Raw genomic sequence first — 14,370 nt, 5'->3', positions numbered from 1 at the left:
AATTTCTGTCTTAAACTTATGCTAGTTGGTCACTAGTGTTGAAATAATATCCAAGCCCACTAGTGAAGAACAAGCATACATTATGAGGTAATTGTTGACCTAGGCCTAATATAATTCTAGCTTTTAAACTTTATATTCCCTATTCTAATATGTGAGAGAGCAAAAGGAGTCTTCTTAATAAACAAACAGCCCTATCGTTTCACCTTGAGTTTGTTCTGCTTCTGTCTGTACATCTGCTCGTCTGTGGAAATCTGTCAGTTCAAGTTTAGTTGTTGTTTCCACAGAAATGCAGATTTGAAATAGAAAAAGTGGTGGGTTTATCTAGTATAAAAAGTGCACTGAACCAGAGCTTGAAGATGAGACACAAGGGAAAAGAGTTTAAGGTGCTAGTTTTGTTTTAGTTATATTAATTTAGACTATTAATTGTGGCGGTTTTAGTTAATCCCTTTCCCTGCTCTGTTCCGAGACAGTGATCCCTGCTAGCCATTTTTTCCTTTCTGTTTCTTTTATCGCACACTTCTCTCTGGAGAATTGATCTAGCAGTTATGTCCATAATTTGTAAAGCGACCCCGCAGGATACGCCTCGGGAGTGTGGCAGAGAATGTGTCCACCCCGCCCCCCCCCCCTCCATTTTTTTTACCAGTAGAAAAGGCATCCAAACTAAAAACCAAACCCATTGCCGTTGAGTCAGTTCCGACTCAGACAAGGCATGATTCACCCTAATTCGCTTTTTCAATGGGATAACAAACTGCTTCTGATTCTCATCCTGTGAAAAGCATGCTTGCATCTAAAGGAAAGAAAAGGCTGGTGGGCCCCTTAGTGGGCTTTTTTGTATGATTGTTTTCCTTCCACAGCTGTGTTTTTGAACTGCTCTTCCTGTGTTCTGTTATAGAATAGTCTTACAGGAACCAATCATTAGCGCTAAAATACCTCAGGTAGGAGTGCCAGTGTGACCTGCCAATCAATCAGATTGTGGATTGCAGTGAAAAAAATTGAATTATACTAACCATTCCAGCTCCACGTTAGAGATGGGAACAGAGGCTTTTTTGGACAATCAAGACTTGTGAGCGTGTGATCTAAGCCCTGCTACCTCAGCAGTGCACACAGTCAAGTTTCATACACAGTGGCCCTTCCTCCAAAATTAGGTGCTCTTGTCCCGTTGCCACATATCCACACCAGGCGTGTATTACGCACTGTCCCATCCCTGCCACCTCTTTTAGTTTGTCAGTCACATTTATCCGTGGTGTTTAAATTGGTCTTGTATATTTGGAGAGCTTAGCAGTTGAAGACATTTTCTTACTACTGTGGTAGAAATGAGAAAAGGGAGGAAGTAGAACTCTGTCTAAATAAGACTCCTGAGTTCCAGATTGAGACCTGTAGTGAAATCATAGTAGTGATTGGACTATGCTGCTACATGAATTTAAAGTTGCCTTAAAAATCTAGGCCTATTGGGACTCTGAAATTGAGCTGTCTACTTCCCTTGCCCTCCTTTCCTTTCATCTTAAAGGAAGGACAGTGAGGTCATCTGGATAATCACACACTGTCAGGAAGTTCGCTGATAGCTGGCTGCTAGGAAAAAGAAAACAATCAATGGCTTTTCATAATCCAGTTAGTTTATTTATGTAGCTACCCGGTGAGATTTTAGAAATGAACGAGTTTGGGGAAATAGTATTTGAAAGGTTTAATTCATTAAAGACTGAAGAGCATCACATCTCTCATGGAAATAGCAGTGGTTCTCAGCTGCGGTGGGAAGGAAGTGAGGGAGAGGAAGATGTAAGAATCATGTACCAATAGGATGATTGCCAGACCCACAGGGTGAAACCCAAGCTAATTGGAGTAGATCTCTCTCTCCTCTGCTGTAATGATTTGAAGCACAGCACCTGCCTTTCTCTCCCACCCCCTCTCACACACACTCACCTTGCTCCTTAGCCACACTGTACCAGAGCCTGGTCTGCCAGCATTTATAGATAATAATAGGTCTATGCACCACATGTAGGTAACAAGCTTTCATTCTGTCTGCTGGTCTTGAAATACCCCCTCTTCTCAATGTCACGTAATGTCATTGTCTTGCAGGTAGAAAGAAGGTGTCTTGACATCACATGCTCACCAAAGTCCTGTTTTAATGTAAACCTAAAACAAAAAGATAATAAAAGTAAAGGCAAGGTTAAAATCAAGACAGGAGAGAAGTCTACCCATGTGAGATGAAGCTAATAGAGATGTAGTTACAGGCCAGATCTAGCAGGGATGATATTTAGAACCCTTCCATTTTGTCCTAGTTTAAAACATAGCTACAGAACTGTGTAGAAAAGTCATGTAGTCAGTGTGGCCACGTTATAAAGTTAATTTGATGACAAAACTGATTCAGAGTGGAGTAGAAAATCCCTAGGAGGCGATATTGAACCATGGAAAACTGAGATCTTATTTTAACAGCATCAGAAGTCACTATGGAAAAGGCTCTTAAAGGTAATAGCGTTTTCCTTTGAAAAGCTGGAAGTTGAAGGCAGGGATATATTCTGGATATGTTAAAAGAGGTAATTCTTAAATACAGGAAATATTTCAGAAGAACATGGGGTCAGAAGGAGTGCTGCAGAGGGTAAGCGTACAAGTGGGTGCTGCAGGCCAGGGCTGGGCCATGTTGGCAGGGTCAGGATGGCTGACAAGGGCAGTCGTGTAGCACTGGGCTGCCCCAATCTGAGCACTAGGAGTCATTCAGAATTAATTACTAAGGAACAAGAAAGTCTTTCTCTTTAAAGTGACGTGTGTCTGTTTGGATCAGGCTTAGCCATACCAAATTTATCCAGCTATCAGAGTTCCAAAAAGCTGTCTGTGTGTGTGCCCTCCTGCATAAGGATGTGCTGTGGCCATGCTAATCCCCATTTTTTGTTTTATTTCAAATCACACACAGATAGAATCTGCAAACTGCTTCAGATCAAACAGGTCTGATTGTGTGTAAATACATATGTTCTTTTTAATTTTTATTATTAATGGTTGCTTCAGTTTTGCATCAGTGCATGGTTAAAAGCAATACACATCAGCTATCTCATGACTTCATACCTCCAAATGAATTATTTCTCCTCTTTTTTTTTTTTTGTTTGTTTGTTTGTGCAGTCAGCTGAAGAATTGTTAACATCTCACTCTAAATCTCTCAGTGGAGTCTCTGTTCCCTTCTCTGATATAACAGATGGGTTACTGCTTGTTATAATTATTAACATTGTGGTGTGGGCCAGGGCTAGGGTGGGCAAGATTTATGATTTCTTTGGGCTGGGGTGGGGCCAGTCGTTAGGGTATGGAATGTTAACTCAAGTGGTGACTGACTGTTTCCGTAATACCAGGTTGTTGTGGCTGCACGCTCTAGTAATTGAGGCTGTGTACTTCACCGAGCTTGTGGTAGAGCCTAGGGCAAACCGCTGTCCCAAGAGAATGCTGGGATAGATAGAGTTAGCCAATACCAGTCTGAACGTGGTGATTTTGCTGGTTGTTTTAGCTCAGATGTTGGCATGCTTAGTTTTTAATGTGGTTAATAAGTGTGACGCCATATCCCCTCCCCACGCCTGAACCCTGTCTCTCCTCCTCCTCCTCCTCTCCTCCCCCCACCCCGTTCTTTTGAAGAAACTTAAGAAACAGTAATGAAAACCTTGGTGTTTCAAACTGCACTTTGCTCTCATGTTCTGTAAAAGTCTTCAGATTGGCTAGTAGAAGTGGAAGTTGGGAAAACCGTTTCTCATCCTAGAATCTCAGTGCACCCTGAAATCCAGAATAAAAGTAGATAATCTGAATTTTCTTTGTCTTATGTTTTGTGATCTATTTTATCAAATAACCAACTTAAGCTGTAGCAGAAATACTTTGGAATAAGAATATTACCTAAGAATATCCATGATATCCCATTTAATTTTTCTAATCTTTTGAGAGTCATTGATGAATTACCTGATTAGTTTATTAAGATAGTATGTATCCATCCTAAACATAAAAAAAATCTTGCCATCAAGTTGATTCCAACTCATAGCAACCCTATAGGACAGAGTTAAACTGCCTCATAGAGTTTCCAAGGCTGGAATCTTACGGAAGCAGACTGCCACGTCTTTCTCCCGTGGAGCAGCTGGTGAGTTCAAACCGTCCACCTTTCGGTTAGCAGCTGAGCGCTTAACCACTGTGCCACCAGGGTTCCTATTCTAAACATAGCCCTCCTTTTTAAGACCTCTCTATAGCACCATTATTATAATTAGGAGAGTAGACATGTTGAAATATTACTTCCTTTAAAAAAAAACTATAAATGTAGTTTTTCTTAATGCTTATTGTGTTCTTGAGCCTTTTGTTGTCAATAATAATCTGCATCCTTGGCCTGTTTTCTTTAACTCAGGTAACTGAAAATCTCATCAAATTCAAACTCCAAAGTCAGAGTTCAGTCAGAGAAGAAGGAAACTACTTCAGATAGATTCCCTCCATTTCCCTCTGTTTGGAAGGAAGCCCTTTTTACACAGTCTGGTCCATTTTGGATTGTTCTGGTTAGCAGTAATATTATTCCTTAAATAATGTGCTGATGGCTTCTTGCAGGCAGTGGAAAGTGAGAGGAAACAATTCTCGCTCAGTAATTGCACTCAGAACTGCTTTTTTCGAGAATCAGTGTCATACAGCTTGAAACCATGACTTGATACAATACCCAGAGAGATTGTAACCCCAGTATCTTTTCTGAGACTTGCTGAGAGTAGGGTCTGAAATCTCCCTTTGCATCAGAACTTCTGAGCCTCTGATCTCATAATGAGGATGTCTGCCTCAGTTCTGTAGCATAGAGCTCCTGTTTTTATGTGTTTATTTAGGTAATCACAAATCTGGCTTTAACTGCTTTTATTACCTTGATGTTTTCAATTTTTAAAGATTAATTTGGTGTCGGGAGCTGTACTAGAGAGACAGACCACATAATGCTGAATTATCTGTGTTCACAAAGAAGTTTTACTAAAGATAGCCCTGCTATAGGCTTCACGCTAGCACTTTCGTTCTAAACTGATTGTAGTGAACTAGTTGTAATGAAGAAATGAGCCTTCAAGTTTCATCTAAAGCTTAAAACGTCCACTGTCATGATCAGTATTTCATTCTGTTTAGCAAATGCTTTTACTGCTTCATTTCCTTCCTAGAAGTTTAAAAAAAAAGAAATAAGGTCAAGAAATACTTTAGTTAATTCTATATACTGCAGTATATTATGTTGCAGCCTGGATGTACAGCTTTGCCCATATCAGTCTGGCTTGTCAGTTCCCATAGACCTAGCTAGAATTCCAAGGATATGTGCTGATCACAGACAGCCCCTGACGTGCTTGCCATGTCCCTAAACAAAAAACCAAACTCATTGCTGTCGAGTCGATTCCAACTCCTAGCAACCCTATCAGACAGAGTAGAACTGCACCATAGGGTTTCCAAGGAGCGGCTGGTAGATTCGAACTGCCGACCTTTTGGTTAACAGCTGAGCTCTTAACCAGTACGCCACCAGGGCTCCGAAAGGGTGTCTGCCTCCCATCAGGGAATCGAACCCTGGTCCTCCCGCATGACAGGTGGGATACCCACCTCCACACTAATGAGGACAGCCCGCGTCCCTACCCATTACGATTTCATTGCCAGTGTTTATGGTAATATTAATTAGAATTTTCTTATTTGCGTGAATATATGTGGAAGAGTTTGAAATTGAGAAGGAAATGTTTAGTTTTCTAAGTCATTCACTATAAGTAACTAAGAAGGAATAATACATGACCATTGAAACCAGGGATTTTTTTAAACGTACATTCAAAGCTATTTCTGATGACTTATAACAGCATAGACCTAAAGAGCAAGAGTAAATGTGCCCTCAAAATGCGGTTTCTTCAGTGAGAAAATGCAGAAATTACATAAGAAAGAAAGCAAAAACCTTCAGAAGCCCATAAGAAGTTATAAATATTTTCAAAATAAGATTTGAATGGAAATAAAAGTGGTAGCAATCTAGAAGGTGCTCTATCAGATGACTGAAAAGAGCCAGGGTCCCATTAGAAAATACTTGTTTACAATCCTAAGAAATGATACAGAAGCAAATCTGACATTTCTTTTACAGATTTATTAAAATTGAACAATTGAAGGAATAGAAAGTAAAAAGCATGGGACAAAAAGCATCAGATGTCCATGAGGAATGAACGCGCTTAGCCAACAAATAATATGTGTGCTGATGTGCACCACAGAAATGGTGTCAAAATGACCCTGAACATAGTGATATTCAGTAGTGAAAGGGTGGTCATAAAAATCCACATCTTAATTAAGTTTAGGTAAAGTAGATGAATTCTAGAAAGATAAAGAATAAGAAGAAAAAATAGGGCTTGCCACTTTTTAGATAGCCTGTCTCATGTGGCATTTGTTGTTGTGATTGGCACCAAAATACTTCACAGAGGAGTACATTTGGTTCACCCTGGCAGAGCTAGAACCTTTTGAGAATCTGGTTCATCTAGACTGAGTTGGAATTGCAGCATGTGGCGATTTGAAACTTTTTAGGACTGAGAGGGGTGTTTGAGCCATTTGAAGAAAAGCTCCAGTGCCTGCTATGAGATTAGTATGTAAGAATCTCAGAACCTTTTAGGGAAGGAAAATAAATGGAGATAAATGTCGGGGTGAAGGCGACCCTCCTGATCTATTTGAATCTAGCCGAAGGATCCCCAGGTAGTTGTGATCTGATTTGCCTCAGTCTGAGGTGTAGATCAGGGGTTGGCAAATTTTTCTGTCAGAGACCAGGTAGTAAATATTTTTAGCATTGCGGGCCATAGGCGGTCTGTCACAACTACTTTCAAAATCAGGTGGCAGGCTCCATAGTTTGCTGACCCCTGGTCTAAATTGTTTTTTTTTTTTCTAAATGTTGCATGAATAGCTTAGCCTCTTTGCATATGGGTTAGGCCAGATGGAGCATAGATCTATATCAGAGATTTCTATTATATACTATAGTCTCTTAGTAATAAATCAATCTGAGTAGCATCCGAGTACCTAAAGTTAGCACATATAAATTTAATGTATTTTAATTCTGTAATTTACACTTCTTGTCAGTCAGATAAAGTTCTCCCAACTTTCTATAAACACTTTCCCAGTTCAGAGTTCCAACAGAGACTGCATTAAGACAGATCCAAAATCATATCTTCATTTCTTAAATTTGAGAACAGGTTTTGTTGTTGTTGGTGCCATCAAGTTGGTTCTGACTCATAGCGACCGTGTGCACAACAGAACAAAACACTGCCCAGTCCTGTGCCATCCTCACAATCTTTGCTATGTTTGAGCCCATTGTTGCAGCCACTGTCAGTCCATCTCATTGAAGGTCTTCCTGTTTTTCACTGACCCTCTACTTTACCAAGCATGGTGTCCTTCTCCAGGAGCTGGTCCCTCCTGATAACATGCCCAAAGTACATAAGGCAAAGTCTCGCCATCCTTGCTTCTAAGGAGCATTCTGTCTGTCCTTCTTCCAAAATAAATTTGTTCGTTCTTCTTGCAGTCCATAGTATGTTCAGTATACTTCGCCAGCACCATAATTCAAAGACATCAGTTCTTCTTCGGTCTTCCTTATTCATTGTCCAGCTTTCACATGCTTATTAGGCAATTGAAAATACCACGGCTTGGATCAGGTGCACCTTAGTCCTCAAGGTGACATCTTTGCTTTTTAATACTTTAGAGAGGTCTTTTGCAACAGATTTGCCAAATGCAATACGTCGTTTGATTTCTTGATTGCTGCTTCCATGGATGTTGATTGTGGACCCAAGTCAAATGAAACCCTTGACAACTTCAGTATTTGCTGCCAGTGTAGTTTATTTTTGGTACTGTCACAAATCAGAAAGCAAATCCCTACATTGGGTGGAACTTAATTTTCTACCAGAGGAACAACATGCAGACTGATGCAGTTTGAAACATTTTCTTCCCATGCGTGTGTCTGTCCGTGTGTCTGTGTGTGTGTGTATGTCTATGTGTTGGTGGGTGTGTGTTTTTCTGTGCATCTGGGGGGAGAGGTATCTGTAAAGTCAGTTCTCTTCTCTCCTGTAGGGTGGATATGCAGCCTACAGATATGCACAGCCTGCTACTGCAACCGCAGCCACAGCGGCTGCAGCCGCTGCAGCAGCTTACAGCGACGGGTATGTAGAAAAGGCACGAGGTGATCTCTGATGCCGTGAGCACTGTACCATCTCAAAACATCACCCCCTTTTCCTCCCTTCGCCGTTTCCAGAAAGGCACTTAGCACATCGGGCTGCCTGCAAACCTGGGCTTTCCAGACGCCTCTCCTACTGCCCTTCTCCTGCCAAAAGCCACGTGGTGCTGACTCCTTCCTTTGCTGTCACTCTCTCATTCATTAGTCTTTGGCTTTGACCCCAGTCTCCCTCTTCCTCATCTCTAGCTCCCTTCTTTTCCATTTTATAGAAGCGCTTCAGAGTTTCTCCATTTAGGAAAAGAAATAGGAATGTTTTTCCATTATGCCAGTTTCCTAATAGCTGTCCAAGACCAAGTTACTCACAAATCATCAGCACAGTAAACCCTCAATTTTTTTTTCTTTCTTTTTTTTTTTTTTTTTAAGAGCACAGTCTGGCCTATATCTCTCTGATTATATTTCTTCTTTCCAGTTATGGCAGGGTGTACACAGCAGACCCCTATCATGCCCTTGCCCCTGCCGCTAGCTATGGAGTTGGCGCTGTGGTAAGTACATCCACCTTTTTTTATTAAACCATGTTACACTTTCTGACTTTACCTACAGACTCCAAAAGATCTAGGGAGGTAATAAATTCCACCCTTCCTCCATTGCCAGAGTATTAAAGCCACATAGGACTCTTTGGAAGCTTCATATCACCCTCTTTGTGTGCGTGTTACAGTCTGAGCCACATGGCCTAGTTAAGGATGGCAGAAGGAAATGAATAGTGACAGTCTGCCCTAAGTAATGGCATCATTTGGTGGAGAAAGGAAGGATCAGGTTGACTTTTTATATTGGCTCAGATGTTGAGTATGTACCTGTGCATGGTTTTACTAAGTGGCATGATAGGTGTCGGCAAAGACTTGGGGGCTTAAGGCTCTCTAGTTTTCACAGTAACCTTTTCAGAAAACTTGATGTGTATAAGCTTCAAATGCAGGTGTCATAGGATAACTCTGCTATGCCTAAGCCTTCTGGTAGACAGTACTTGAAATAGCCAAGTGAACAATAGCTTTATTGAGGATATTTTATCACTACCATTTGTGTTATCAATACAATATGATATTTTAATGGACATATAGAAAGTTCATAGAACTCATCTAGAATAATTCCCCTACTCAAAGTCAAATTCTCACTGCAGTATTCTCGTGCTTAATCAGATGTTGGCTTGGATGCCTCCAGTTCCAGTGATGGAAACTCCCTGACTACAAAGACAGGCCAGTCCACAAAGACAGCTCTAAATGGCAGGCACCCACTCTGATCCAAAAGGCAGCTGGGCGCCTGCCTCTGAAAACGGGAGACGTTGTTTGAGAGGGAGTCAGAATGAAGTGTAACATTTAAGACTTAAAGGAACCTGAGAGAGTCTGTCATCCTTCACACTGAATTACTACTGATGAAGATTTGTGAGAGGAAGTAATTGGGTCCTGGGGAAATGTTTGTTTAGAATTGAGGTAGAGACACACAGTATAAAGACAGCAACTGAAGTTCTTAGGGTTTTAGTCAATGCCAAAATGATACAAGACCTGTCCTAAAAGAATGACCCAGGGGAAAGATATATTCCTAAAGAATTTTTAATTGAAAAAGAGATTAAACAGTCTTTAAGTAAAGATAAAGGAATAAAGCCCAGTTAAAAACCTCAACTATATATATAAACTAGAATATGTCAAAAAAAAACAACCTAGTTTGGAGTATTTTATAGATTGTAGAGGAAATAGATTTTGTTAGTTGAAAGATAGACTCAGGTTTAAATTCAGCAACATCTAGAACCTGGGATGTGGCTGCATATGGCAAGGATAGTGGTCAGAAGTAAAATGTATACCATTGATAGGGCTGTGTAAGAAGGTACGAGCTGACTGTTTGAGGTTAATATTGTAATGATGGGTTAAGGTAAAGAGAGTCGTGCTTGTAAAAATCAAGCTATTTGCATATCTAGTTTTTAAAACTGTATTAAATGTTCCTTCTGTGCTAGTTCGTAAATAACAAAATAAGCAAAATTTACATAATTCAGTAGAAGCCACCATTGTCTCTGAGAATACCAGGTCAGCAGTGAGTGTGCTGGACTCTGGACTGAACCCTGGAAAGGCTTGCCACACAAGGCACAGCTGATCCATTGCTTTGAGGCTTCAAAGAAAGCTATTTTTCCACATCACTTCTCATTTTCATTTTTGATCTTTCTCTCATCAACCTTTTAATTATTTTTTATGTCTTTAATTACTGCAGGCAAGTTTATACCGAGGTGGCTACAGCCGATTTGCCCCCTACTGAAGTGACGTGAGACCCCTGCACATGGGACAGCCCCCCAGTTCATGAGGCCTGGCTATTGCAATATTTACTAGTAGAGGAACTCTATAGCAAGATGAAGAGGAAAAACAAACAAACAAAAAAAGAAAAACCACAAAAAAAGAATACTTTTTTATACCTCACTATGTTCTTTGAATATGTATTTTTCCTTTAAATTTCTGCCTTTAATTCTTTTGTTCCAAAGATTGTGCTTTTTTTTTTTTTTTTTTTTTTTTTTTTTTAATGTGGTGAAAAAAAAAAAAAAAAAAAAAAAAAAGCATTTCCATGTCTGTATGTCCGTGCTTAGCTTATTCTATCAATCACGGAAGAGGCAGTAAATAAGGAAGGAGAGGCATTAGGGCTGATAAACACATCTGATCAGAAATCAGCAGACAGAATCACCAAAGTGTATCTGGTGCTGAATGGCTGGGGGACAAGCAGAAGTGGAAGAGATGTTCTTTTCCTTCCTTTCTGCAACAGGATATTCTTCTAGTCTTCTGAGTTTCTGGTCTTTGGCAGGTAGTTCTGATTGACTGTGCCTGGAATCCACAAGCTGATAGGTAATAGGAATCTGTGCTTGCAAAGCAGGAGAATTAAAAAGGCGCTTTCTCTTCTCTTTCTGCCTGTCTTCTCCGTTCTTTTTACAATCATCTTACATGCGCAGCCTGAGAGAGTTGGCATCGTTTTGGAGTTATAGTATTGATATTTCCAAACATGCTCTCAGACTGTGGATAGTAAGCACCTCATGAGGAAACCTATCTCAGAATGAACTCTGGAGTATGAAAAAGATGACTCTTTTCTTTCCTGTAATCCTAGCATTCCTGCTGGGCTTCTTCCCCTCTAATGGAACCACCGCTTAGCTCATCTGTCCTGTTAACACCCTGCTCCCATGTCCCCAAGATGTAGGAACTTAGGACCCAGGGATGGAAGAATAGCCAGTGCCCAGATGTTCCCCCGGTGTCTGGACACAGCTTGAGGACTAGAAGTACAAGTTGTTGAGAGCCCTTACAGAGGGTGAGGAAGAGAAAAGGGATGTTAGAAGATGTCTGGCAAGTCACTCTGATGTTCCTTATCTTTCTCTTGCATCTGTAAATTCAGTGTAAACAAAATATAATAAAGCATCTGTTGGGAAATGATAAAGCACAAAGTCCTAAGTCAGCTGTCCCTGGAAGTTTTGGTGATTAGGGCATGTGAGGGCAGGCAGAGGCACTTTGAACTAGCTCCAAAGCCATAGGAATTTTCATCTTCCAGAGCCTTTATGTGTCACCTCCATCCACAGTCTTGAGTCCTCGTGGCCATTCCACCCACTTGTCGTTATCCTCCAAAGACACCCAGCTGAGCACCCGGATCACTTGGTATACATAACACTACAGGACACAAACCACAGAGCCCCTGGGGTTGCTCCCCTCCGCACTGGAAGGAGGGCCTTGAGTGGCAAGGACCTCACCATTGGGCGGCCACAGCAGTGAGTCACTGCTGCTGCTCTTTGGTGTCAACTTTGTATCTTATCAGAGTAGGGGAGAAAGCCTTTCTCTCCTAGCTGTCAGCTCTTACTGATACAGGCAAGCGTCCTGCAGCATTTCCAGAACGAAGGCATTAGAAAATAGAAAAGCACGGTCTGTTTGGCTCCCACGTCTATTCACATTGGTACTAGGGTGACCTTTCACCCAAGGGATAGCTGCTAAAGGGAGTAATTCAGAGACATGGAGTTTTTGGTTTGTTATGGGTTTATTTTTGGTTTGTTTTTTTTACTCCTGCCTCCACACATGTTGTTGACTGGTAACTGATTCATGTCCCTGAATTAAAATGACTGGCATACGACAGCATCATGCTTTCTTTGTAAGCAGAGTGGTCCATCTGGGAGGGCACTGGCCTGTCATGCATAATACGTCTTCTCCCCCTTAGAATACTCACTCTCCCCATAGCTGCAAGGGAGGCCATGCCTGACACGAGGGGCAATGTCAAAGGAGCTAGAGGCCTCGATGCAATCACTAGTGATTCCCGGGAGGATACGTAGAACAAGGGGACACCAAACTGCCCGGCTTGTTGGACTTTTTTTAAGGGTCCTCTCCCTCTACCCCCAAGCCAAAGTCTGGTTTGTTGCTGTTAAAGACAATTTTTGTTGTATGTATATAAATATTTTAGTTAGAGGAAAGGGATGGGCTGTGGGGCTTTCACAGTTCTAGGGGGTGGGGGCAGGGAGGATTTTTATTCTATTCCTTTTGTTTTTCTTTTAAGAGTGCTTTTACTGACAAAAGAAAATGAGAGAAAATTTGTGTCATGTTCAGATAGAGGACATTCTCACAAACTAGCAAGCCACTTCCTCAAGAGGAGACTAGGCCAAATTCTAAATGGTTGTATCCGTAGCAGTGGGGGCGAATAGGGAGATGAGTATAAGAATTGTTCTCTTCTTTTTCCTAGAAAGAGATAAAGATGCTGGGCAGGTAGAGAAGGCAGCTCCCACGGCCCTTTTAAAAGAGGCAGAAGCTTGAGCGTGAGGTAACTTTTGTGCGTTTCAGTTCAGCTGGTTCTGGCTGAGGACTCCGTTGGCAAGCTGTGTATCTCCAGTGGGTTTCTGCTCCTCTTCCAGGGAGGATATGTATTACCACCTCCTCCAGCTCCCTTTTCTAAGAAAGACTAAGCAGAGTTCTGCTTTTTAGTAAAGAGCTTTTGGTTCTTGGTGTCACTGCTGAGAACTGGGGCTCTTGTAAGCACCCAGGTCTCACAGAATCTACCTGCCCATCAGCCTTCCAACATTGAGACTCCCATACAGTCCACAGCATCAGAGGCAGGTTCCTCACAGCCTCGATGCTGAGAGTCTGACTCTGGTTCTCCTTGGATGAGAAAGTGAGTCCAGAGAGAGTTTGGCATCTTGTGAGTTTGTTAGAGGATGCTGGTTGTTAATTCCAAAAAGCTTACTGATGCTGAATCTCAGTACACAAGGTATTTGACAGCTTTACTGCAGTTCACCACCTGGACTTTTATACTAAGCATCTTACTCTTAGAAGTTGGGCTCCTTTAAGGAGGCCTCTTGTGAAAAATCTTTATCCTGACGTCCCTCTTTCAGTCCGGAGAGCTGCCCTTAGGTCTTTCCCAGAGTTCCTTGTGGTACCTAGTTCAACTCCCATCAACCCAGATTAAACATTTGTGGTTCATCATTCTTCGGGCTCTCAGGTTTTACAAAACCTCCTACCACCATCATCCTCTAACAGCTACGGTCTGAATTGAGCCAACTTTTTTTTTTTCTGCTTGACAAGAAGCAGGCTGAGGCTCAGCTCTTAGTTTAAGGGGAGCTAGTGGAGATCTATTGAATAGAAATCAATACTAGCAGCTTTTCCTCCTCCTCAGGGGCTGAACTACTCTTAGTTTAGGTTGGAGTCTCTAGAGAAGTAGCAGATAAGTCAGTTAATCACCACCATCCTGTAACTAGTCTTGTAGCTTCCAGATATGACGGAGGTGTAAAATAGGGTGGATATGCAAGAAGTGTCTGATAAATCCCCCTTCCCTCTGGCCGGAGAGAAAGGCCAACCGAGGAACCATCTGGGAAGCACTTAGACATTGAAGGGAGGGGAAAGGGGAAATGTCTGATGAACTGTCCCCTTCTGCCAAGCCCAGTTGGTGCTTCTGCTTGCAGCCCTCTAGCACAGTAACATTTGCAGAATTGCAGACCCCACCCCCCATACTAGGAGGAAAGGGACTTTGGGGTTAGGGAAGGGGTAGTGGTGTTTTAAAAGCATAAGTTAACTGTTTGCACTGTTTTAAGGTAGGAAAACAAAAACAGTGGGCAAGCTGAACATCAGACGTAAATCTGTGTGTTTTTATTTTGTCATGCTCTTGAAATTGACCATTTGTAGTATACACCAGTGAAACTTGATTCTTTGTCGCAGAAAACACTATATTTTTTGGAAATGTTACTGTCCAAAAGCCTCTTC

At 41.6% G+C, this 14,370-nt stretch overlaps 1 protein-coding gene across 3 annotated transcripts in view; it reads left to right on the top strand.

Moving 5' to 3' along the window:
• The window catches only part of RBFOX2 (RNA binding fox-1 homolog 2), a 357,084-nt gene extending 345,131 nt beyond the window's left edge, over positions 1-11,953 (top strand). Inside the window, exons 12-15 of one of the 3 annotated variants that reach the window (XM_012554838.2) lie at positions 2,906-2,937; positions 8,026-8,114; positions 8,598-8,670; positions 10,379-10,534. In XM_012554838.2, the coding sequence (XP_012410292.2) occupies positions 2,906-2,937; positions 8,026-8,114; positions 8,598-8,670; positions 10,379-10,433 (249 nt within the window). In that variant the 3' untranslated portion in view covers positions 10,434-10,534. Of the gene's footprint in view, positions 1-2,905; positions 2,938-8,025; positions 8,115-8,597; positions 8,671-10,378 lie in introns of all 3 variants that reach the window. The other 2 variants (XM_023729024.1, XM_023729025.1) reach the window with 2 other exon arrangements.
• Positions 11,954-14,370: the final 2,417 nt, after the last annotated feature.

Source organism: Trichechus manatus, unplaced genomic scaffold, assembly GCF_000243295.1.
Source record: "Trichechus manatus latirostris isolate Lorelei unplaced genomic scaffold, TriManLat1.0 scaffold00027, whole genome shotgun sequence".
Lineage (NCBI taxonomy): Eukaryota > Metazoa > Chordata > Mammalia > Sirenia > Trichechidae > Trichechus > Trichechus manatus.
The sequence above is the reverse complement of the archived record's forward strand: the minus strand, read 5'-3'. Positions and strand labels throughout refer to the sequence as shown.